This window comes from Pelecanus crispus, chromosome 9, assembly GCF_030463565.1.
Source record: "Pelecanus crispus isolate bPelCri1 chromosome 9, bPelCri1.pri, whole genome shotgun sequence".
Taxonomy (NCBI): domain Eukaryota; kingdom Metazoa; phylum Chordata; class Aves; order Pelecaniformes; family Pelecanidae; genus Pelecanus; species Pelecanus crispus.
Window position 1 is genome coordinate 34,039,928 of NC_134651.1, and position 25,450 is coordinate 34,065,377.

At 49.5% G+C, this 25,450-nt stretch overlaps 2 protein-coding genes across 2 annotated transcripts in view; both read left to right on the forward strand.

Annotated features, from left to right (window-relative positions):
- Window positions 1-4,602, forward strand: part of CACNA1B (calcium voltage-gated channel subunit alpha1 B) — a 310,510-nt gene extending 305,908 nt beyond the window's left edge. Inside the window, exons 48-49 of the mRNA XM_075716221.1 lie at window positions 83-294; window positions 4,066-4,602. Coding sequence (XP_075572336.1) covers window positions 83-294; window positions 4,066-4,602 — 749 coding nt within the window. The remainder of the gene's footprint in view (window positions 1-82; window positions 295-4,065) is intronic.
- An 8,652-nt stretch (window positions 4,603-13,254) lies between these two features.
- Window positions 13,255-25,450, forward strand: part of LOC142594309 (uncharacterized) — a 99,410-nt gene continuing 87,214 nt past the window's right edge. Inside the window, exon 1 of the mRNA XM_075716913.1 lies at window positions 13,255-13,351. Within this exon, the coding sequence (XP_075573028.1) occupies window positions 13,255-13,351 (97 nt within the window). The remainder of the gene's footprint in view (window positions 13,352-25,450) is intronic.

Genomic DNA, 25,450 nt, shown 5'->3' on the forward strand with positions numbered 1-25,450 from the left:
GTCTTGCAAGGAAGAACCTCCCTGCTCCACACTTGGGAGTTCCTCCCATGTTGGTGACCCCCAACCAACGTTCTTCTTTCAGTGGCCCAGTCTGGTGAGTCTTCTTCCAAGGACAAGAAGCAGGAACGTGGCCGGTCCCAAGAGAGGAAGCAGCACTCTTCCTCCTCCTCTGAAAAGCAACGCTTCTACTCCTGCGACCGCTATGGCAGCCGGGACCGTTCTCAGCCCAAGTCTGCTGATCAGAGCAGGCCCACCTCACCCAACGGAGGGCCGGAGCAAGGTCCACACAGACAGGTGAGGAGATGCAGGGTGGGAAAAGAGCCCTAAGGTCTTCCAGGGATGTGCACACCTTTTCCACGTTTTGCTTAAAATAAAGGAGACAGAACAGGAAAGGCTGGGCAGTAGGAGGTAAAGCCTTTGAGGTCTTGCTTGGTGCTTCACATCCAAGACAGGGATTGGAAATGTCACTTGATGGCTCTTTAGTAGCCACTTACACAGTGAGTGAGTGACTCAAGGCATCTTGCAGACACCCCACTGCCAAGGACACCCTTACTCACAGTTGCAGCAGAGCAGCCTGGGAGACCTGAGAACTGGCAGCTTTTGTTGCTGATGGAGAAAGTGTACCTGAACCAAGGCAGGCTGGTGGCATGGCGTGGGACCTGGACCCCTGCCAGCTGTGCTACTCTAGCAACTACCGCTGCCCCATGGACAAACATTTGGTGGCTGCCAAAGAAATCCTTGCCATCGCAGTACAAGCCAATGTAATACAGTATAGGGACTCCAGGCAGCCAGAGCTGGGATTTCAGCAGGGTTTGCTCATGTTAGCAGGATTTTCCAGCTGCTGTTGTGTAGGCTTCAGAGCTGTCCCGTATTGGGGAACAGGTTAATTTTCTGAAAATTGAGGAAACAGTCCTTTTTCTCTAGTGTCAAATCAATCTTCAAGCATGCTCTCTAACTGGAATAAGAAATCATGGTAAGGGAGAGGGGGAATGAAGGAGAAGGCAGGCCCTGTGTAGGAAAGTGAGAGCTCAGCCCCAGGCCAGCATGATGCCTGCAAACACCTCCAAGTAATGCACAGCCGCTGTGCCGAGAGGGAGGCTCTGGTCACTCTCCAAAATCTGCCTAAATTTGCAGCCTGCTGGTGGCGTGTGACCGGCTGGGTGTCTCAGAAGAGGTGAGTGATGCTGTCAGCCATGAGCCTCTGCACAACGTCAGCTCATGGGGAGCAGGGACATGATTTGCACAATCATTCTCAGTTGGGAGCAGGTGTGACATCAGTGTAAGGTCTGATGCCCCCAGGACTGTGTGTGGCCATAGCAAGAAGAAGCGGCAGCCCAGCAGGTCTTTTCCATCTCTGGTTGCTGCAGTCCCCAACTGGCCTTCATCTAGTTTTTCAGTGAGGTTTTTCTTCCCATTTCTTAATTTCTCCCCCTGCTTTGAGAGGTAGGAAGATGGCACTGATTTTTAGCACGATGCCTCTCTTTTCTTGCATGCTCAGCTTACCAGAACATTAAATGTCATATGTGTTTCAATTAAAAAACTGAAACCTTTCCATGGTTAATAGACATTCAGCATTAGAGCATCAGCTGCCTTGTATAGACCTATTCCCCCAGTTCAATGAAGTCTGTGTTGTCCCCCACATCCCATGTGGGTTTAGTAAGGCAGGGAGGAGAAAGCCTGTTGTTTCAGTGTCCATGTATTTTATCCACTCACATGTTATCTGCTTTGAGTGGAGCTGCTAACATATCCTCTGGGGAAAAAGAAAAGATAAAAAGAAATAGCCAAACCAGCATATCACTTCTGTCCCAATGAGCTGAAGAGCCCTTGTCTTAATAAGGTGTCTGCAAGAAGCTCTGCCAGTCCATTTCCTGCATTCTTTTGGCTCAATAACAAGGTGCTTGTTAACTCTCAAGTATTTTCTTTGTTAGTCGGTCCCTCTCCTTGGGAGACACAGCTTTTCCCAGGAGCCCTGGCCCAGGACGTTTCACCAGGTCCCTGGAGGCCCCTGCATATACCAAAAAGAGAGGCTGGCCTGAGCTTCACCCTGCCAACAAGGTGGCTCCATTCCAGCTAGAGCCAAGCCAAAAATCAGGACAGGTTTGGTTCAAAAAGGAGTTCCTTGGAGTTTTTTTTTAAATGTAAAAAGAGGAGACAAGAAAACCAAGCCATGAACATTTCATTGTCGATTAACTAAGAATGCTTTGTTTGACCCACATAGAAATGTTATGCAACTTCCGTGAATTATTTTACTGTATCCTTTTCAGTGCAGGTGAATTGTTAAATATAAATCCCATTTCACGATGAATCCGGGAAAAGCATTTTCTAAATGAGATGAAACTTCTTGGAATTTCAAAATGTTTCAGCAGGAAGGAGCTTGTTTGACATTTTGGAAAAAGACCTCTCCATTTTTTTACAATCAAGATAATTTCCTGAATTGGTTCTGGATAAAAGAAGTTTGAAAATCTCGCAAAAAGCATTTTTAGACAGCTCAATATTTATCAAAACAATTTAGTTCTGGTTTCTTTTGTAAGTATTGTAATTTTGAGGTGCTCAGCCTCAGGCCCTTGGAAAAAGCTGGGCATCTTCCCCTAGAAGCTGGGACATTGTAGGTCACCGGGTGGTGGTCACCATCTCCTCCATCACCATGGGGAGGCAGGTGATGGGAGGCAGCTCGGCCAGGGAGCAGGTACCTGGGATGGAAATATGGGTCTGTAGCAGAGAGTAAGGCTGAAATGTGGGGAAGCCAGAAAAGGGAGAGGGAGAAAATAAAAAAAAGAAAGGCAAAGACTTGGTTTCCAGGCTAAGACAGACATGAGTTGTTGGTCAAGCAGCAAATGCCATATTAGTCCCCAGTGCTTGTGGAGAGCAGGTCTGCAGTGAGGGACACCCAGGCTGCTCTGCACCCCAAGGTAATGCGTGTACTGCCTCTTCTCCTGATATACATGGCATGACTCATGGCAACCACAGCTAAAATAGCTTCTACATCCAGCTGCTGAGCTGATAGCCTCCAGCACTGCCAGGCTTGCCCTCAAAACTGTGCTGGAAAACCCAGCCAGAGCAGAACAAACATTGATTGATAGCCCAACAAGCAACAACCTGATGTTTTTATAGGAAGGAAAAGCTACTCTTTAAAAATTAAAGGTCTGGTCTCAAAATGTTAAGTAATTAAAGGCTAAGGGATTTTTTCAAAGCACGCTTGGAGGACTATTAATGTAGTGCCCTGGGAGAATGTAAATAGAAATGCCAAAACAAGGGCCCGTTCCTCTCACTCATGGCATTTTTTAACTTACTGTAGCTTAGTTCACTCCCACATGTCACTATTAGTAACTCAGGAAGCTGCCAGACTTTTCTGCCACTCAAAAATCAAATGTGTAATATTAAAGAGGAGAAGGTGAACATGTTTTTCTTTAAGGAACGCTCTTGTTAAAGTTAAAGCCCATCCAAAAAGCTTTTTGATGTTTTTTTTCAGAAAGTGCCTATTTAATCAAAATGCATTTAATTCCCAAAAGTACAAAAAAATAGTCTGCCCCCAAATCCTCCTTCCACATAATCCAATTTTGACCACAGAAATGGTCCCCAACATCAGCATTCACAGCCATCAGGTGAAGTTCTCCAAAAATCTGCCCCAAAGCAAAAAGTGCTGTTTTGCAAAATTGCATTTGCAAAAAAATACCACAGGTTTTTGAGCTGCTCCCACCTAGTTCAGGTAAGGCGCATGTCGAGCCTGTGTATGATGTGGATGCCTTCCCTCTGGACAGTGTCCCCTTCTGTTGGAGACGTCTACCAGTTTGCGTCCTACCGATGCTCTGATCATTTCTGTTCTTATTTACTGCTCGCAGAACTTCAGTTCTCCAGCTCTTTATATCTTGTTTTGAATTATTTCTCGAGAACCTCCTCCCCCTAACTGTGCTTGTCTAAACTCTCTCTTTTTTGCTTTTCTTTCCTCTTGTGACTTGTCTCTCCCTACTGTTGCTTCTCCTTCTGTTTTATACCTGCCTGCCTTTGTGTTTGTCTGGTGTTTCCCTTTTTTATTTTTTGATTTGCTTTGTTCCAATTTTTATGTAGGGCAGTGGTTCAGTTAATGGGAGCCCCTTGCTGTCGACATCTGGTGCTAGTACCCCATGCCGGGGTCGGAGGCAGCTCCCACAGACTCCACTAACCCCACGCCCCAGCATCACTTACAAGACCGCTAACTCCTCGCCCGTGCACTTCACCAGTTTCCAAACTGGCCTGCCCTCTTTCTCCCCGGGACGCCTGAGCCGCGGCTTGTCCGAGCACAACGCGCTGCTGCGCGGGGACCAGCAGCCTCCCCCACCGGCAGTGGCCCGCATCGGCTCTGACCCCTACCTGGGGCACCGCGATGATGGTGACAGCCCCTACCGCACGGTGCCAGAGGACACACTCACCTTCGAGGAGGCGGTGGCCACCAACTCGGGACGGTCCTCAAGGACTTCTTATGTCTCCTCCTTGACCTCCCAGTCTCACCAAATCCGCAGGGTGCCCAATGGCTACCATTATACTCTGGGTCTCAACACGGGCCCCGGGACTGGCACCAGAGGACGTAGTTACTACCATGAAGCTGATGAGGATGACTGGTGCTAGCGGCATGGCAAAACCTTTCAAGGTGTGTGTGTTTAAAATCGATGAGTTTTATCATCTGGAAGGCTGTGCGCTCCGACACGCGTGGTGCCCAGGGCCGGAGGGGGCCCGTGGGGCAGCCCCTGCCACGAGAACTGCTCTGCCCCTGGGTCCAGAGACACTCCTGCAGCCTCTCTCCTCTCTTTTTCTTTTTTTTTTTTTTTTTCCTGTTTTTTATTTTTTACTAGACAAATCAAGGAAGAAGGCTCCCTCCTTAGGGGGAAGGCAGTGGGGGGAGCACATCTCTCTCTCCTCCTCTCGCCCGCCTCCCTACTGCCTTGTCTAGTTCAAAGACACGCACCAGATGCCAAATCCGTGACACACGCAAGAAGCTGAGAGAAGAGCGGTCCTCACCTTCGATGGCAGAAAAAGGAGATTGTCGATCCTTTTCAAGATTGGCACAGTTTTTGTTGGGCTATTTCTTAATTAATTATTATATTTTTTTCCCTGGTCAGGGTGGGAGTTGGGGGTTGCAAATGAACACACATGAACAAAGATCGCATCTGCGTTTTATGTCATTCACTGCTAAGAAGGAAGAGATCTACCCAAGAAACTGGAAGAGGAAAAACACAGACCAGAACAAAGGACAGTCCACTGGGACTTGATGTTCAGCCACAGCAATCCTTTTTGGTGGAGCCAGTGACACACCCCCGAGCTGACTGAGTGCTGCGGCAGCCGGGACTCTGCTCTGACACCGCTGCTGTGTGGATCTCTTTTATTTTACTCACCACATCGGGACCTTCACACTGACACATGATAAAGCCACAAGAGAACTACTTTGTAAGGACTGTTTCCTTGCTGCTGAGACTTTTCTTTCCGTCCCTCTCTCCTGTCAACCGCAACACGCCCTCACTGTTTTGTCTTGTTTACAATATAAGCTTGATTTAGCAAAAAACAACTAAAAAAAAAAAATCCAGAAAAAAAAAAAAAGAGGAAGCAGCGTAGGGGTGAGAAGAAGAAATGTTATTGGTTTTATATCAAGCTATTAGATAGAACTTTAACTTTTCATTGTGTGCATTTTTGTAAATTGTACAGTAAAAAAAAAAAAAAAAAAAGAAAAAAATACTCTTTATGTAGAGAATTAGTCCAATTGTCATTCCAGGTCCCACCGTTTCTACCGAATGCTCCAGTTGTTCACTACTAAGTGCCTAACCTTTGAAATCTTTCACAGCGACGATGCAACCTCTTGCTTTGATGCATCAGGCCTTGGGCAAGCGTGGGGAGGGGCCGGAGGGGAGGGAGGGCAAAGCCGGGAGAAGATGCTTGTCTCAGAGGTTCCGCGGTGCACACAACGCCCCACGTCGCGTTACTGGACAGTCTATTCGAGTACCACGTTGGAAGCTTACAGTGGGGAAGGCAAACATGCTTTGGGGTTGGTTTGGGTTTTGTTGACTTTTGTTTTTTTCTTTTTTTTAATCTACTTTTATTGGTGGGAGGGGAGTGATTGCAGCAAACAAAACTGGCCTTTTCTCATTGACTAGTGTTTAGGTCCTGCAACAGAGATGCAGGCAGAAAAGTACAGCATCTGCAGAGAGACTCTTGCAGGAGAAGAAGAGTCTTTCACACTGCATGCGAAGTCGCAGTTGGGCTGCGAGAGCTCTGGCCATGTTCCACGGTGCACAGCTTGTGTTGAGGACAGTTGGAGAGGGTCTTGTTTTTATTGCCTGTTAAAAGAAGGTTAAAAAAAAAAAAGCAAAACCTCTAACTCTGATTCTCAGGGATGAGATTTCTGTGTTCTTGCAATGACTCTTATGTTGGACGATTTCTTTCTTTTGTGCACGTGTGGATTTCTGCACTTTGAGCCTGGGAAAGGTGCAAATGCGATGTGCTGGCAGGGAGGGAGTGCCAAAAGAAAAGCCTGGGCAGGACCTTGCGTCTGTGGGTCTGACAAACCATTGTAGAGCTAATTTGGGGCACAGGGTGGTCAGAGGACACGTAGTACACTGACAAAAGGTTAGAGGAAGAAGGGTGGGAGGTACCAGAGAGGCGCATTGCTAAACATGCTGATACGAAAGAGGAGAGTGTCGGACAGATGAATTTTTTTCAGAGGATCTACTGAGCCCCAGAACTGTGAAACTTCTCTAGGTGATTGCTTAGGACAGGTAGAGACCCCGCTGGACCCTCATGATTTGTTTTGTCACTGGGTTGGTTGGAGGGTATTGGATGCTACCAAAACACTCAGGAGGTCTCTTGTGCTCTCAGCAAAAGTCTTTCAGTCTCAGGCAGGGAGCAGTCTGCCGTAGGGTGGTTCTTCACATCTCATGTAGCTCTTCTGTTGAGGAAATTCAACCTGTTTTCATTTCCTTCTGTGGTTTGGTTTTTTTTGTTGTTGTTGTTGTTGTTCCGTTACCAAATAATTATCTCTGGCCAATCTCATCCCTGGATTCTGCTAAAGGATAACTCCTGTCTATATCTCTGTCTCTGTATTTATGTGCACTTTGAATAAAGGAAGTGCGGTAGCCAGAGGTCCGCAATGGGTAACGGCTGTAATTCGCAAATGGAGGGCTATGCAACAAGATGACACGTTCGGAAACACATCCAAACCACCAAGAGTCAGAAAGACATTCATCCATTCTGTAGCTTTATCTGCTGGATTTTCATGTTTCAGGCTTCAGCATGATTGTGACCAAATGTTTTATACATTTTCCTTATATGAAGGCACAAACACTTTATTTGAAATTTTAAAGAAAATGTTACTATTTTACTCCAGGAAGTAAAGGAGAGGGAAAAAAGCAATCTCTCTGACAGTGCATGCAAACATTGTACCCACACTGGAAAGCAAAAGAGATGTCTTTCTGTACTGAATAATTTTGTCTTTTTATCCGCTCTGCCTTTTCCCTTCCTCTACCATTTTAGATCCTCAAACCCACAGCCCCGCACTAACTCACCATCTGGAAGCGCACAGCCAAACAATGGCCTTGGGTCACTCCAATTCTTAGTCAGAACACGAAGAAGAATCTCAAGTTGTCTAATCCTCCACTCGCCTCGCAGGGATCAATGAGTGACAGACAAACCTGACCACAATTGTTCATAACCCTTTTCCTACCTTTTTTTACAGCCTCTCTGCTGTCTCTTCAATGCATACATGGTATTTCCAAGAATCCTCATAGTGAGTTGCCAAACTTGCACCGATCAGTTTTCTGCATCCAGAACCAGTCTCGTAGTGGCTGTACTTTGAATAAGTAATGTTTGCATGTAAAATATATACATATATACATATATATAAAAAGTATGTGCATGGAAAATGTTTATCTTCGTACTTTTTTGATACAATGTATTCATCAGTTGTTAATTTTTAATTATATTTGATATAAATTGGGGGTTTGTTGCAAAACTTTATATTTAAAAAAAACGGTGTTAAAAATTATAAAAGTTCCAACCATGCAACACAAGCGGAACTTTACCCAAAAAAAGGGGGAAAAAAAAGAAAAAAAAAGGTTCTGTGATTGCCTAGTTTGCTGCCTGAGTAATATTTATCAGCCAAACTTTGAATTCTGCAGTTGTTTCTACAATTACATTTTGTATGAAGCAAAGTCCTTGAATTAAAATAAAAACTTAGCAAAAAACCTTACAAATTCACAGATGGTGTGTGCAGTGTGCCTAGTGACTGGGAGACCGCCATCCTGAGAGCAGCCTCCCACCCGGCGGGCTGGCTAGGAGAGAGCCACGGGAGGCAGCTTGGCTTGACCACCCTGTTGAGTGATAGCCTGTGAGATCCGGTGTGAAACAGGATTTAATTTAGCCTGAATTGGGATGCTGTAAGAAATTGGCCGTGTCTGTGTTTGTTTCTGTACGGGCTCACAGATGCTTGGTCTGAGTAGGGAGCTGTTTGCAAATTTGCCTTTGCAGTGTGGATCCAGTATGGAGATTACAGTTCTTGGAGTCCAACAGGCAGCAAAATCACATAATTTAAGTTGAGGGTTACAGAAAACCCTAGCAGTGATTGATTCCTTTGAGGTTTTTGACAGAGGGATGTTTCCCTTGTTGATGTGCAAAAATGTTGGGTATGCGGCTCCCTTTAGAATTAACCCTTATTAAACCTTAAACCCACACCCAGCAAGTGTCCCTGGTGCTACCTCAGGTAGGCATGGGCATGGAAATCAGTAGCATGTGGGGTTGAATTGGTGTTAGGAATCTGCCATGTGTCCAGGGCGTGCTGTAGCACTTGTAGAAAAAAACTAGTAATAATAATAATAATAATACTTGCTGAGTGTGCCTTGAAGTTCCTACTCCCAAGGCTTGCACCGAGCAGAAGAAAAGCCCAAGGTCTGTTGGTACAGAAGGAAGGAACTTTGGATAACTGGATAACTGCCTTCATTCCCTACCAGGGGGAAAAATCCACTGCATGCACCTCCTTCATTAGGGTGTACTGTGGTGAACTTCTGACAACGCCAATGACTCTCCAAAAAATTGAGGAAAATTATTAGCAGCTGGAGAGCACTGCTGAAGGGAGGACCATCGCATTTTTGCATTTTTCAGTACTGTTCAGAGCACAAGGTCCATTTTAGTATTCAACTCTTCTTCTCTCTTGTTGCATTTTTCTGTGATGAGACCACCCAAGGTTCCACCTGAGATTCAGGTATCCTGTGAAATGCCGTACATGCAAGGAAAATATCTTTTCCCTCTTGATCACCAGTTCAGGCCATAGCATGTGAAGAAAATGGTTTTGCTTGAGGTCACACAGCAAATTATTAATGAAATTTGCAGGAGAATAACTTCTCTTGGCTTCCAGCCTGTGCAGGTTTTGAGTTTCTTGGGTAGGACAACAGTGGAACATAGGGGAGAAGGGTAGGATTTCTATTGAATTTTTAAGATATCCCAAACAAACAGGAGAAATGGAGATTTCTGAATGTGTCTGAGTAGTGAACAAGGGAAGGTTTGAAAAAACAGTGAAAAAACAGAATCGATATGCATGTCAACTTCAGTGGAGACCCCCATGGCATTCGCTCCACTACAACCATCTGGGGAGCTGGAATCTGCCTGGAGGACCAGATGAGCAACTTCTCCCCTCCAGATGAGTGTCAGAGAGCAGCTCCAAAACCAGCTTACAATCCCATATGTGTTTTCAAATGCTAAAAGTCTTTGGGGGATTTCTGCCTTCCCCCCCCCCCCCCCCTTTTTTTTTTCCTTTCTTTCTCCTTATTTCAGTTGTATTCTTTTGGTCCATAAGACCAAGGCAGCAATGCACCCAACAGCTTCTCCAGGGACTGCCGGAGTCCTGGGCTGAAGGAGCTGGAGCAGGAGGGATTCCCGCTGCCGGACTCGAAGCATCTCCCGTGTCTGAGACACGGGAGCTGAAACACCTGGTTTTGCTTTGTTTTCGAGTTCAGCTGAACTCCACAAAATGGCTATATTTTTCTACCTTGTCCCCCGCACCACCTCATTCTCATGACCAGCGTAACACCGTTCATGCAAAGCTGCTGTGAGCACCCCACGCCTCGTTTTACCATTAGGGGGTAGCATTTTCAGGCTTTTTCTACTTTCTAGGGAAACAAAAAATGGAAAAAGGCTGATCATCTCCCCTTGCCACTCTTAGAGGGTCATTTGCTGAAATATTTGTCTTAGGATGCAGAAGATTTGGGGTGAGACACTGAATACACCTGAGACCAAGCCGTGCAGGTAATTTGGCCTTCTAGATTCCCTGGAGCATGAAAACCCAGTGTCACCTGGCTGATTCCCAGTTCCAGACACATTTGCAGATGGTGCCCATAGACTCCTGCATACCCTCCAAGGTGATGAATTACTCATCCCAGTGGAATTCATCCCTCTTGATCAGCCCTAAGTGGATCTGCTGATATTTTCAGGGCTGTGGAAAGCACCATTTACAGAAAGTTCCTGATCATAATAATGAGCCTCAACTCAACACTCTCCCTCAGCACATTCCAAAATATTTTGCAAAAGAGGCTGGGTTTGCATCTTCATTTGATAAAAAAAGGAAAGTGGGACACCTCAAGGGGACTAAATTTCCCAGGGTCACCCAGCAAGGGAGCGCAGAAGCGAGGACAAGGTCTCCTGAGCTCCTGCAGGTTACTCTGCCTCCTTCATGTCTTGGTGTTTTAAATCACTGAAGTGTGCATGATTTTTTTACATCCACAGGATCCTAGTAGGGTGCTAGTGAGGTGAGACTGGGAATTTGGCATCTCACTAGCAGATGTGTTGGTTCACTGGAGGGAATTCAAAGCAAAGGAGCAATGATGAAAGGTCGGGGACTGATTTATGGCAATAGCTGTAAGGAGCTCTGCACAGTGACGGAGAAGGGTGGCTCTGATAAGGCTGTGCAAATATTTGTGGGGGTGAAGTCCTGAGGCGGGTGAGTCAGCATGAAGGAGCTGCTGAGGCTGTTTGAGAAGGGAGGTCTGAGCAAACCAGCTCCCAGCTGAACTGATGGAAAAACCAGAATAGAGCCCCTTCACCCGCAGAGGAAGCCTGGGACATGGTGATGGAGCAGAGCTGTGTTAATTCAAAGAAAACAGTATCAATAACCATAGTTTATTCATTTATCCTCATCTCCACTTTTTGTCATTGCTCTGAAACAGAATATCTCAGCACTGGCTTTGTCTGTGTCTGTTTTTATTATGTGTCTGTTTCTGGCAGCCTCTTCTCTGCCCAGCACGGAACAAACAGAGGAGAAGGCAGAGGCACGGTCCTTACCCAGCTACTCCTGCACAAAAGTCTGAAATACCCACAGGGGTGTAAAGCCCCATTTTCTCACAGGAGGCTGAGGAGGGGAGTGGATGCCGTTGTGTTACTGGATTCAGCAAAATGAAAGTGTGTTTAAAAAGATGACGCTGAGCTGAGCCTACAGAACTGTGGCACAATAAATGCATACCTTTTACAAGGTTTTTTTCCTCCTCACGGAGTGGAGACTGTTTAAAAGACCTGGTTCTGCAGGTGATCCACCTAAAAAAAACTCCTCCTGCAGTGGGCTGGTGGTACGTGAAAGGAGTGGAGGGCAGAGTTTCTGCACTGCCAGGCAGTTGCATATCCCACAGCAGAGACCAGCTGTAGGACGGAGCCAAGAGACGTGACAGGAGATGTGCCGCTGGGACAGAAGGTCGCAGCCGTGGAAATCAATGGGATTCAGCAACACCTGAGAAAGGAAAGCCAAACGTGGGTCACATGTTCTTGACAAATAAAGTCCTCTACACAGCAAAGCAAATGACTCCTTGAATGTCTCTGACCTTCATTTTCTTGACAAGCTGATTCAGTGTGTGGCAGGGGAAGGGCCTTGAAACAGGCAGCGAGGGGTGAGTGCAGCACCTTTTGAACCCAGCTGGGCTCACATCTCCCCAGAATCAAGCAGCAATCAGGACCTAAAGAGAGGACCTTACAGAAGCCTAATTTCCCACTGCCATGGTGCAGTGTTCAGCTGAGCAAAATGACAGCCAGGTAACATCACCGGGCATTTGAGCACCTCCTAGCAAGGGATGTCCACCTGGAGGCAGGCAGCTCTGGCCGCACCTCGCTGAAGGTTCCCATATTTTTGGGCCTCTGGGTGATTGCTGCAGAGAAAATAATATCACAGACTGGGAGTGAATCTGTCTGCTTCTGTGGGCCTAAGCCAAAACCCCCAAAAGGCTTCCATGAGTGTCCAGGGGTTTGTCACACAGGGCAGAGCAGTCCTGGGAAGCGGTGTGGATGTGGTGGCAGGGTCTGTGCCACTGGTGGTACCAGAGACTTTAACGTGTGACACAGAGCAGAGTCTGCCGTGGGGCAGCCCTCGTGCAGGGCACTGTGCAGATGGTCTGGGGAGGTGACTGGGGAAACTGGCTTTGGGGTATCTGTCCGCAAATACCTTCCACTGTGATGCTGTTGTGGCTGCTGCTAAGCAGCAGTTGGGTGGCACTGCTGGGAGGGTGAGGGTGCCCTGTGCCTGGGGAGGAGCCCCAAGTGGTGTGAGGGCTGGGCAGGACCTGAGTGAGGTGAGATTTAACCCATGTAATGCCAAGAAAGGGGTCAACTGGCCCAGACTCTGAGTAAGGAGAGCAGGGTTAATCGCAGAGGACCAGTACAGCTTTCACAGGAGAGCTGGGGTCCCTCACTCACCCCAAAAGGCTGCTATGTTCCCATCACCCTGTGGGAGCAGAGTCAGGTACCCCACTGGGGAAGGCAGCAGGCTGGCAGACAGCTTTGGGAGTAAAGCACCCCGAAAACCACTTGCAGCAACTTTTATTTGGGGGCTGTGGTGTGTCCCCTTTACCTGTGGAGGCCAAACCAGCACATGGTGGGGGGTCACTAACCCCCGTAGCACCCGGTTGAGGTACAAGTGTGTGTTACCCCGTGCAGCTCTGCACGGGGCGCGGGGAGCAATCCCCCTCCAAGCCCTGCAGCGTCGGGGGGGCGTTGGAAGCACGTCTGACTTTGGGGGGGGCTAAGGGGGGGGCATTAACCCCTGCAACACTGGGCCTGCAGGAGTATGTGTTAACCCTTGCAGAGGTGCGTGTGGGGAAGGGGGCGGAGGGAAGGGGGTGCCCCCCCCTGCAGGGTGCGGGGGTCCCCGCAGCGCCGGGCGGGCCGGGGCGGAGCGGGGCGGGGGCGGGGGCGGCGGGGCCGTGCCTGCCCGGCGGCGGCGGCGGGGCCGGGCCGGGATGCGGCGGGGCCGGGGCCGGGCGCACGATGCGCTGCGGGGCGCTGGCGCTGGCGCTGCTCTGCGCCCTGCCCCTGTGCCCGGCGGGGCTGGAGCCCCCCGAGCCGGGCTCCGGGCTGCACGCAGGTAGGAGCGCACCGCGGCGGCGGGACGGCACCCCTGCGCCGGGGCTGGGGGAGGCTGGGGGCGACCCCGGGGGAAGGGCGGGGGGTTCTGGCACTATCCGGCCCCCGCCCACGCGTGCGGTCGGCTGGGCCGTCGCGGCGTCCCGCGGCCGTGCAGCCTGCTGCCTCCCGCCGCCCCCGGGCCGGGATGCTGGGCGCGGCGGTCCCCGCTAGGATGCACTGTTAGCCCAGGGCTGCAGCCCCGGGCACGGCCCGGTGCCCGCCGGAGCGGGGAGCGCGGCTCCGAGCGCCTGCGGCCCCCGCCAGCAGCCGGGGCTCTGCGGGGATGCGGAGGCGGCTGCCGGGGTCGGAGGCGGGGGGGGTATTCCCTGGTGCCCCGGCATCCCGGCCGCGGGGCATCCACCCTTGCTTTGGGGGCAGAAAGTCTTCCCCAGCCCTTCCCCGCCCCCTCACTGCGAATGGCATCCCCCGTGGGACCGGGTGGGTGGTGTTGGGGGGCTGGCAGGGAACGTTTCGCTTTGGGGGGGGTGTCAGTGTGGCATAAGGGTCTCAGTGGCAGGGCCACCGCTGGAGCAGGGCACGGTGTCCCCTCTCCCTGCCGGAGCAGAGCAGCCAACTTGCCGGGATTTGTGCATGGGTTCTCGGATGTGTAATATAACATAATGGGCTTGTGTGTGCCACAGCTGCAGTTCTTCTTGCATCTGGGGCACTGCAGCATGTCTCCATATCCCTCATCTTTCCCATCTGCAGCTGGTCACCGAGTCACTGTCCTGAAACTTTTCATGGAACTTTTGGGAACACTGAGTCCTGTCCCTCCCCATGGCACGAGCCCCTGACCGGCTCCCACTTGGGACAGACATAGTGGGGTCCAGGCCCCTCACCCTGTAAAATGGGGTGCAGGACTCTTTTGCCTCATGAAAACTCCAAGCAAGCCATTTCCAAAGTTTGGTGCACGGGGCTGGGACTTTTCATGGGGAAGTGATGGGCTGTGGTGGGGGGGATGGCAAATACTTTAATAAAGTGACTATAGAAAAGGATGTATGTTCTGAAGGAAGCAATGACCATTCCTAAGACATTTGTTGCTGCATTTGCATTGTGCTAACATGTACGGGTCCCAGTCAGAGGCAGTGACACCATGCTCCTGGCCACTGCACAAACCCCTGCCCAAAAACATGCATGTTTGGACAAGGTTAGAGTATGCCAGAGGCTTCAATACAGCCACATCGATGGGAATGTGGTTCTGACAGGGAAACCACTGATTTATCTCAGTAGAGCTTAACTCCACTTGAACCTTGGCTCGGAAAGAAGGCTGGAGTGATGGACTTCACAGCCTGGGAAACTGAGCTGGGAATTGCATTCCAGGGGCTGGAACTGGAGCAGAATTGAAATGGGGATAAGGTGCAGGGGGATTGGGGCTGAACTGAGGAACCTGGGAGGTGATAACCCCAGTTGAGGGTATTGGGCTGTGGGGGGGTGGGAGGGAGAGGGCAGCAAGGGGTGCCTGCAGCCCAGTGTTTCCCAGGGCACAGCAGGGAAGGGAAGAGCTGGAAGTGCCAGTTGGCTGTAGCAGCATTAGGAAGCTTTGTGCTCATTATATGTTTTTATTTCCTTTGGGTCATGGGGCAGCCCAGAGGAGGATTTGACTGAGCATCATTCAGGTGTGTGGCTTTACCCCTTGATCACTGTTGCCCAGGTTGGTAAAGGTCACAAGCTCAGGCAGGTTTTGAGGTTTTATTGTAGATCCTGCTGGTGACTGGGGCACTGTCATCCCAATGTGTGGGTTTCTCAGGCTTTGACATGAAAGAACGCAGTTCTTTGGGACTGAGGCTCTTGGTCTTCAGCCAGTCCCTACTCACGGTGCAGTTCTGCTCCGAGGAAGGCCTGTGTAGCACAGCTGCAATAAATGTCCTCAAGGAGAGGGACAGGGAGTAAGGAGCAGCAGGCTGAAGAGCTTGGCTGGCCTTCCTGGCCTTGGAGCTGGGCTTGGCTTGGCTTTGCAAGCTGGAGCAGTGACCTGTGGCCAACCGGGTGCTTCGCATGCTGAGCCCGAGTCAAGTGGGGAATAATTGAAGCTGGAATCGAGTACCAGAGGAGAGCAGCTAATGACTTGAGCTGGGAGTTGGTGTTCAAAGCTGGTGGGACCTTGTTGAGGTTGCACGTTCCCTCTGCTCCGTGCAGTGGCAGAGGACAGGGCAGGGCGTGCAGCATTTGTGGCACCTTAGGGTTGGAAGGAAATTAGGATCCATTTCTTAAACAGATCCATTAGGAATGTAGGATCCATTTCTTCTTTTCTTACTCCAGCTCAGTCAGGATTAGATGATTTGTTGATGCCTCCTGGGCCTCTGCTTGGGTTGGGGTAGCAAACAGTTGGTATTTCTGCAGCATCCCTGTCATGGGGTTGGCATCATCCCTTCTCCTGTGTCTGGTTGGAAGAGTGGTTTGCATGGCTCATGCTTGGGAGAGGCCAGTTTATAAGTTCATAAGCCCTAGCTGGGGCTTTGTGTTGTAAAAGCAGGAGGCAAATCCATCTGGGAGGGAAACTGGGTTGTCACCATTTGTTGTGTTTGTAGCTGTTACCAAAAGGATGCTCACTGATGATCTCGGGAGGGCCAAGGGTGCCAGAAATGGGTGGGAACTGACCCCAGTGTGCCTGGTGTCCTGTCCCCCATGAACGCTGCTCCCTTGAAGCACACCCATGCCCTTTAAGAAAACAATGTTAATACTGAATTGGATCTGTCCCTTGAGCCCTAATCCACGTTACTTGGAGCAGCAGGCCATCCTGGAAATGGTGGTAGGGGTGATTTTTAGGGGAGCATTATAAGGTGGGAGCTGATCTTCCCATGATCACTGCTGCTGTGGGGCTGTGTGTAAGCCGGTGTACATAGCACGTTGTGCAGGGTAGGAAAAGCCCCAATTGCCTCCTTCCCAAGGCTGAATTATTCAACTTGCACCTATTTTTGATGGTTTGAGCTGTAACGATTCCTGAGTGAGACCCCTTACAGTGCTGTGGGTCTGTGCTGGTGGGGGAATGGTTGGGAAGGTGGCACTGGCAGTGTTTCTCTGAGTTTGGGGTCCTGTGGGGTTGCATGAGCCCCAGCTGCTGCTGAGCATCTCCCATCCATGTCCCCAAGCACCCAGATGTGCTGACGCCTGTGGGCATGACACTGGTGTCTCCAGAGCTTGCCCTGCTGGAAGGCAGCCATTCGAGGGATGCTCTGGTTGAGGAGGGGAAAGTGGGAAACCTCCTTGGTGTAGTGGGAGTCCGGTTGCTCCAGAGCTCCTGGGAGCTGTTTTTTCCCCATAAAGTGCAATAACCATAATTGCGACCTGGCCCCGCAAAACACAAAACTCCCCAAACCAACCCAGAAAAATCCCGTCTGGGAACGTGACCCAAAAATGAATGCGCACGAATAATTTGCCATTAATTAAAGCTTAGAGTTGCCCAATTAAAATCTGCTTAATTAAGGGATGCATCTGAAAATGCAACGCTTGGCTCCTGCAGATGGTATTTCTTGCTCGAGGGTTGATGAAAGTAGTCTTTCAGTAAATTACCCTCCTGGAGGTCTGGTACTCTAAAATGTCGAATACAGCATTGTGCAGCAAGGCTCCTCAGATCGGGTGTCTTATGCTATCGTGTGTTTGTAATTAGGTTGTGTGTGGAAACTTTGTAAACTAAATGCTTAACAATGTAAATATGCAAAATCATACATAAATAGTGATGTGTTAGTACTGTTTGTGTATGTACGGTAGTATGTGGTTTGTGTGATGTAGATCACATTTGTGTGTGTGCATGTGTGTGTATATAAATCTTACAAAATTATGGTAATCTTAACTAGTTTCAAGTCAAATTGCTTAAAAATCCAGAAATACCAGATTTGGACTCTTCTTGTCATCTCCATTTGACCCTCCAGTGCATGCACGTTACTAGGGAGTCCTCAATGAGGCAATTATATGGTATTTTTTTTCCCCCCTCACAAGACCCTAAATTGTGCATTTAAAGTGGCATAAATACAGGGCTCACTGCCTCTATCCCCATCACAGAGAGAATCTCTGCAACCTTCCCCTGTGGCTGTTCGGCCCTGTGAAGGCAGAGAATGAACAATTAAAACTTCAGGGTTTGCAGGAGTTATGAGAGCCCCCCGGACAGAGCCTGCCAGTATATTTTTACAATACAGCTTTTATCTCAGAGGTCCTTCGTGTGCTCCTCTTAGCTGAGGTTTTCTGCACCAGAGGATGCAGAGGAGAGCCAGCCTGGGTTTGTTGTGCTTTGGGTCCATTCGAAGGGGGCTGGAAGGACAGATGCGGGGCTGCCGCAGGGCTGCGCTGCCTCCCAGGGGAGCGAGACAGCCAGCCAAGGGGTCGGTCTGCTCCACTCCCCTGCAAAAAGAAGAATCAAAACCTGGAGAATTTGGTGCAGTGTTTTCTGCACCAGGCCTGAAGGAGTGCACCCATTTTCCTACGTGATGTGAAAGATGTCCCGTTGTAGCGTGAAGACTTGGAGCGATGGCAAAGCTGGCCCATTCTTAGGTAGGCTGCAGTGAGTGATTGCCCTCACAACTGAAAAACACCCTCCTCATCTGAAGTCTGAGTTTGCTGAGCATCAGTTTCCAACCACTATCTGCTGGATGAAAGAGCCCTTTTCCACCCTAAAATCATCTGGTTCCTTTGCCTGTGAATTGGGAGGAAGTGGGTAGAGGCAGGAGCCCTTGCAGCTTTCCCTTGGACAAATGCACATGGCAAAAATCCCGTCCTTGCACTTGATAACTTTTGGTTTCTTGGTTGTGTCCCCACTTGCACGAACTCAATACAGTTGGGTGCCCACTCGGGTGCTTTGGGAACCCCAGCCTGGATGTGGCCCCAGTTTCCTCTGGCATGTCCAGAGGAGAAGGCACTGACCCAGGACATGGTGCTGTGTTTTGGGATGTGGCATGTGCTGGAAGTTTTCACACTGCCCTCACCAAATGCTGCCATCCTACCCAGCACTGCCACCTTCCTGAGGTGATGGGAGACACACGATGCTTGTGGCAAAGCTATAAGGGACAGGGACACTGGAGTGCAGGGACGCTGGTGGGTGTGTGCATGCACAGAGCTGGTACTGCTCCTAGGGCTGCTGTATCCAGACAGCTGCTGTGATGATGCTTTTTGCTGTGGTGTTTAACTTTGCCGAACTTGAGCTGTTTGGACTGAAAAGTCTTTCTGTTATAAGTCTGTCTCGTGCTGAATTATTTAAAAAAATTCAGCCAAAACTGTCCAGCAGTTCCCAGGATCCCTGTCTTCAGTGTGTATTTGTATTCCTGTAAGCTGGAGCGCAGACTTGAAGTTTGGCAGCATCCCCACAAGAAATCCTTCCAGATTAGATCAAATTATAAAATCTTAAACCTTTCTGTGAGCAATGGGCCATACAGAACCTCATTTCCTAAAAACTCCCTCTCCCAGCTGATTTTTTTGAAGTACCCACTCTCTCTCTGCCAGCAGGTCTGGATCCTACCCTGGGCCAGCTCCTGCACTTGGCAGCCCATGTCCCCATGCGTGCCACCGTGCAGAGCAAATAAGGACTGAGGTGCTCCTGCCCGCCCTGCAACCAGGGATGCTAGCGCTGCTTGCACCTCTACTTTTTGCATGTAATAGGTGGAAATCATTACACTTAATTCTAGTGTGCTGGGAAAGGGTTTCAAGGGTGAATACGTGCAGTTCCTTAGGGGATGATTTTTCTAGAGGAGAAGTGTAATGGATAGCCTGCCTGCTGCAGGTTTACGATCATATAAACTTACCAGTGAGTTGAGCTAGATGATACATGCATTGCACCCATGGAAAAATAAACAGTTTGAACTGGGCTGTGCACTGTTATGCCTAAACTGGTGCCTGCCCTCGTAGAAATATTGACAGAAGCCTCTCTGCTCTCCCAGGCAAAGCCTGATGCCGGCAAGCAGCTCCAGCTCCCGGCACTCAAGCCCAAGCTAAGCCAGGCTGGTTTTAGGTTTGCCTCCAGCAAGGTGGAGGGGCTGGGGAGGGAGCAGGGGCAGACAAAGGGTTTGGTGTGAGAAGCAGCTCAAGGTGGCTGTCCCCACCCCTTGCCTCAGGGCAGGCTCCCAAAAGTCTCCTAATTTCTTGCAGGGGAGGCTGCCATCTGCTCTTGGTTGAGGTCCCGGCTGCACTGCGCGGGCTGACGTAACATCATTCCACCCCGAGCCGAGGAAGCCAGAGCTATTTGTGTATGTTCAGTATGTGCTATATATACATAACATTAATCTTCGCTCTCACAAGCCTTGTAGTCATTACAGGGCCATGGGGCTGGTGTTAAGCCTGTGTGGGCAAGGGATGCTGGCTGTGGTACCACTGTCAGTAGCTGTGAATGGTTACGGCTCAGCCTCCGAAGAGAGGAGCCTGCTCCCCTGATCACTGTGGCATGTGGGATCGTTGGTTCCTCTGGAGTTTTGTTTTGTCTGAGGCTTATTTGGGAAGGAAAGCTCAGGGAGGCCCTTTGGAGAGGTGATGGATATCAGGTGGCTCATGGGGATTCTTGTGTGCTGGGGGCTCGGTCTTCGTGACTCCAGCTGGGTGCTGGCTCAGGCCTTGGCTCTGCAGGGCACGAGGAAGGAGCTCTCCTCAGCGGGGATGCTCTGGCATCTGGGAGGGTCTGTGCTGGTGAAAGGGTCTCTCCCTGCTCCTGCCTGTTGACCTAGGCAGCATTTTGGGGGACAGACGTGAGTGCAGAAACCTCATTTTCTTCAGCTAAAAAGAGAGCGGAAGGCTGTTCACCGTGACTTACCATTGCACAGCAAGATTATTATTTATTTTTTGTGCTTTGCTCCCTAGTTTTAAACAAACCAGGCTGGCAAGACTGGGTCTGTCCCCTTCCTTCACATTGCAGAGTGAGCGTGGGAGAGTTCAGCGAGAAGCTGAGCATCCTTGGCTCTGCCAGCTGCACCATGGGGTGTAGCAGCGCAGCAAGACCTGGTCCTGCCAGTGCTGCCATGGGCTCTGTTTCTCTGGGGGCAGACGGTGACATTGGCAGAGGGAACTTCTTCCTGACTGCCAGCTGGTGGCAAAGGGACTCCTTGTCCCTGTAGTCCCTTCATTGTGCAAAGGCTTCATTTCAAAGGCCTCATTGTGCAACCTGCAGCCCCTGTGACAGAGCGGTCAGCTGAAAAGCTTTGCTCTCTTGTGGCCATCAATTAAGAAAAAAAAACCTCTCTAAGACTTAAGCACCTTCCTCCCCTGCCTTTCCCACTCCAAGAACTCAAGAGAGCAACGCAGCGACAAAAATCAGCTTCTGTTTAGGGCACGTCAACCTTGACAGTCCGTCTCTGTCCCACAATGATGGCAATTAGTGCAGCACTAATTACCCACGTGGAACTTTGCCTAACTCCCCATCCCTCAGGCAGTGTAATTCCTGCAGGGCTAAAGGCCACCTCAGGTCACATCGCATTGGTCCTGGTGCCACTGGGGACAAGGGTGTCTTGGCATGCGGCTGGGTGCTGGCTGGGCGCATGGGAGGCAGGCAGTGGGATGGAGGGACGCAGCAGCCCCTCACCCTGTGGCCGTGAGTCTCTTTGTTTCATTGGGTTTGCTGCAATAGCTTCACAGATGGGTTGCAGCAGCTCTGCAGGAAGGAGCACCAGGATTTGCTGCGATAAGGTGGATTTCTTTTCCCTAATTTCCTTTCCCTCTCCCCACACCCGCTGTGGTGCCTGCTGGGGGACGGGGCGAAGAGACCCGAGGAGATGTGTTGGCTCTCTGGAGGCAAGGTTGCCTCCAACGCTTCCCCATCCCCTCTCACTCCCAGCAGCCCCAATGCCTTCTGTGGGTGTCATCCCGGGATGCTGTGGGGTGTGGATGCAGCATGGCCAGTGCTGCTCATCCTAAGGTGGCTGCAGTGCATTGCCACATCACAGTGCTCAGCAGCCTGACACCCCCCCACCACCCTTGCATCAAATCACAGGATCATAGAACAACCCAGATTGGAAGGGACCTCCGAGGATCATCTGGTCCAAACTTTTGTGGGTAAGGGAGCCTAGATGAGATTGTATAGCACCCTGTCCAATTGCATCTTGAAAAACTCCAGCGATGGAGACTCCATCACATTCCTGCGGAGGTTGTTCCAGTGACTGATTGTTCTCACTGTAAAAAAATTATTTCTTATATCAGGATGAAACCTGTCCTGGTGCAACTTGTACCTTTTGCCCCTTGTCTTCTCCATGTGACTCCTTGTGAGGACAGAGCCTCCATCTGCTTTGTAGCTGTCCTTTAAGTAGTGAAATACTGTGATGAGGTCCCCTTGAGCCTTCTCCAGGGAGGATAGTCCTAACTCCTTCAGGCTTTCCTCACAGGGCAGGTTCTCCAGCCCTTTGATGTCTTCAAAGCCCCTCTCTCTTTTCTGCCTCCCCTCTCATCTGCCACGTTGTGGCCGGGGCTGGATGATGTCCCCCACCACAGCTTGCTGAGTCCACCGCCTTGTTGCAAGCCCTAAACACTGGCTTGGTTCCTCCTCTAGGGCTCATGGGAGATGCAATAGGGAATTCTTGCTGCAGGATTTCTGGTTGGGGAAAGCAAATGGGGAGCTGCTTGTGGAGTCTCCCCTCTTGACTTTCCACAGGGTCCGCTCCCAGGAGGAGAGGGTAATGGGGTGGTTAATTAATGAGGTGTCAGCCAGGGCTGGGCTGCTTGGGGTTTTGGGAGGGTTTCTGAGGCTGCTCAGCCAAGCTGTGCAGAGTGCTGTGGGGGTGTAGTTGTTCTGGCTGGTTCTGAATTACCATGGCTGTCATGTGAGCGATGATGGCTGCACCAAAAACGCTCTTCACGCAAGTGTCTTTTTTGATGCTTGTCGGTTGTCAGATCTTTCTCTCAGTGTTGCCAGTCCAAAACATTTGAAGAGTTTGTCAAGGGACCCAATATTTATTTCCTGAGTATCGAGATGCAGATACACACTTCTGTGCTTATTTCCACAGGAAGCAGGTTCATAAATCCTCCTTTCAGAGCAGAAGAAGAGTTTCTGCCTAATTCCCATGACTCCCAGAACTGGGGGTCAGGGAAAGTTCCAGCTATTGTGCCAGCATTCACCACGTGGTGCACACCAGCTTGCTTGAGCTGCTGTAACTTTATTGAATAACCAAGCATGTTAAAGACTTCGCCAAATAATTAATTTGCACAAGACTTTCTCAGAAGCTTAAACCCCTCTGTTAACATTGCAGTGTCTTTCCCAGAGGAGGTTCATCCTTGGGTGCTTCTTCTCCAGGTCCCTCTTGGCATCCGTGATGAGGAGCAGAAAGTAATTTCCCCTTTCTAGATGCATACGGTTTTCTTTTTAGGTTTACCAAGCTCTGTCTCCTTTTTTTTTAAGAAAGGGAAGGTGTTAGTGCAGACTGTGCAGCTTTGTGGCTCCCCAGGCAGAGGGAGGCCGCTGGGGTTTTCTAGAGGCATGATGCCCTTTAGGATGTGGGATGTACCTGAAAATTGGAAAGATGCTTGCACCGGGCTGTATCTGAAAAATGTCTGTGCTGATCAAAGTGTACACGGCATCCCCATGGCAGCTGAGCCTGTGAGGGCATCACTGCTCTTGGTTTGTTTTTTATTTGTTTGGGGTTTTTTTTGACACAGTCAAGTTCTTTGTAAATTAGTTCATTATTTGAAAGATGGGAGTGATTAGTAAACAAATTGGCAGAAAACAGAGATGTGTTGGGAAGGGAATCTAGCCCCAGACATCAGAGCTAGCTGGAAACATTTTTTCCCCACGTCTTTCTGGTGTGCTTTCAACACAAAAATGCATTTTCTGCAGTTGAGATGCTTAGATTTTTCTAGATAAATTTTTCCCTTAAAAAAATAGCGTAGCTTTTCCATTGAGAAAACAGAAATACAATATTTCACTGCAGGCCAGTTCAACCCCAGTAAAAGCACTCCCAGCTTGGGGAGGTCACTGTCCAGCCCGGGTGGTATCAAATCGCCTCTCCCTGAAGGCTGCCTTGCCCTGCTCTGCTTCTCCCTCCCTATCCCAGTCGAGCAGGGTGAGAGAGGAGAGTGGGTCCATTAGTCCCAGGAACTAATATAGCCCCACAGGGTGATGAAGGTTAATACTGAAGTCCCTCCAAATGAAATATGATGGTCCATTTCCACAGATCTCATACATATTGTTTCATTTGGGAAGAATGTCAGAATTTCTTCTTCTTGATCCAAAATGCCTCAGCAAACTGTCTGGCTATTTTTATTTTTTTGCCAGCAGGTTTCTCTGCTCTGAGACAAGACGGATGGGGCAGGGGTATTTCAGGGTCTGATCACAACCGAGCATCAAGGCAAGGGTGGAAATGCTGGTGTCTCACCTAGGCTGCAATTTCTTGTATTTGTCAGAGTTTGTTGAGCATCAGCGGCCCATGCCAGGCTGGGGAGGGCTGAGCCTTCACTGGCCTCAGCTGCCCTGAAGGGTGAGCTTTGAAGTATTGCTTCAGCTGCTTGGGTAAGGTGCTTCACATATTTCCCTGGCCAATCTTGCTACACCAGGGAGACGAGCTGGAGGAGTCAGCTGCAAGCTTGAACACCCAGAGAACGGAGGATGGCTGCAGGCATTCAAGGCTGGGGATGGCAGTGGCATTTTTACATATGCTCCTTTTCTTATGAAAACACTTGTCCATAGGCAAAAACTCACCCTGAGAGCCATCAGGGCAGAGTAGCAAGGAGCAGATTTGGTGCTGGTGATGAGTGGCTGTGAGGCACCTCATGGAAATGAAGGGCCAAACCTCCTGTAGTTCATGTAACTCTCACAGCTTCTCACACCACTTTGGGAAGTTAACATGGGTACTTTTTCCCAGGGTGGTGTGAATCTTTGCATGTGCACATGGCCTTTTTTTCCCTGCTCTAAGGAGCCCCATAATCTGCATTTATGGTCACTTGAGAGCTCCACTTGAGAGCTGGGTGAGGACCCAGCACTGGGGATGGGACCTGCTACTGCAACACCTGGTGTTCCTTGTTGTGTTTAATGGCTCCATGTGGCAGCTGTGCAGAGTTCATCCCCTCCTAAATATGCTGTGGGGAAATTATAGGGGTTGGGCACAGGTCAAACAGATTTAGCTCAGGGAAAACAGTTGACTTTTGTTGCTTTCACCAGAGTGTGAGTGAAGGTCAAATTTGTTGTTGTTGTTCTCTTAAAATCATTCAAATAGTAGTTTCTATTTCCTTAAAGGAAAAAAAAAAAAACAAACCTACAGAAAGGTAATTAACTTTTATTTCTTGAAAGCTGCCTACCCTCACAACTAGCATTATGCAGAGATACGCTTCCCCACTTGCAGAAGATGGATGTATTCTAAGTTGATACATTTAAATAAAACATAAAATATTTCCATCAGGACTTGGAGAAATAGGAGAAGCAGGTAGGTAATATATTGCAGAGACATCTTAAAGCACTTCAGAGCCCCCAACTCATCCATGACAGATGCAGGAATAATCTCTCCTGCTGCTCAACTGCAGGCAGCTGTGGAGGAGGATGCAGCTGATGTTTATCGCAGGAGCCAGTTCCAACTGTTTAGAGCTGGCAATGAAAACCAGAAGAGCATGGGGGGAGGATGGTTTAGTGCAGAGAAAGGATCAGGATCTTTCACAGCAGCTTGTCTGGATCTTTTGATGGGAGAAGCTAGTCCAGTATCCCTTTTCTTTTTTTTTTTTTTTTTTTTTTTTTTTTTTTGGGTGAAGAAAGGTCTGTTTGCTAGATGCTTTGTGCCTCGATTTGGAGAGCACCTGGGAGCAAATGGCTGAGGACAAGCTAAGGACTGAGCAGATACCGAGCACTCTCCCTGTGCAAGAGCTTGCTGGTGGAGTGGCTCCAGGCACATGTGTGCAACAACTAACTTTATGATGGGTGATTCCCAGGAAATGAAGCGTCCATAGCCTTTGAAGTCAAGATTGAATCAGGAAGCAGTGGAATGGGGTGCCTGAGACACAGAGCTTTGCTGCTCTTTGCCATGGCCCTGCACTAGCTGCTGTTTTTCTGCCAGTGGTTTCCATCTGTAAAGCAGGGAGTGATGCCAGATAGATGCATGTTTTTACTCTTTCTGTAATGGCTCTGAGCTAAGATCTCTTTGCAAGACAAAATGCAGCCAGGCAGTAGATTATGTTC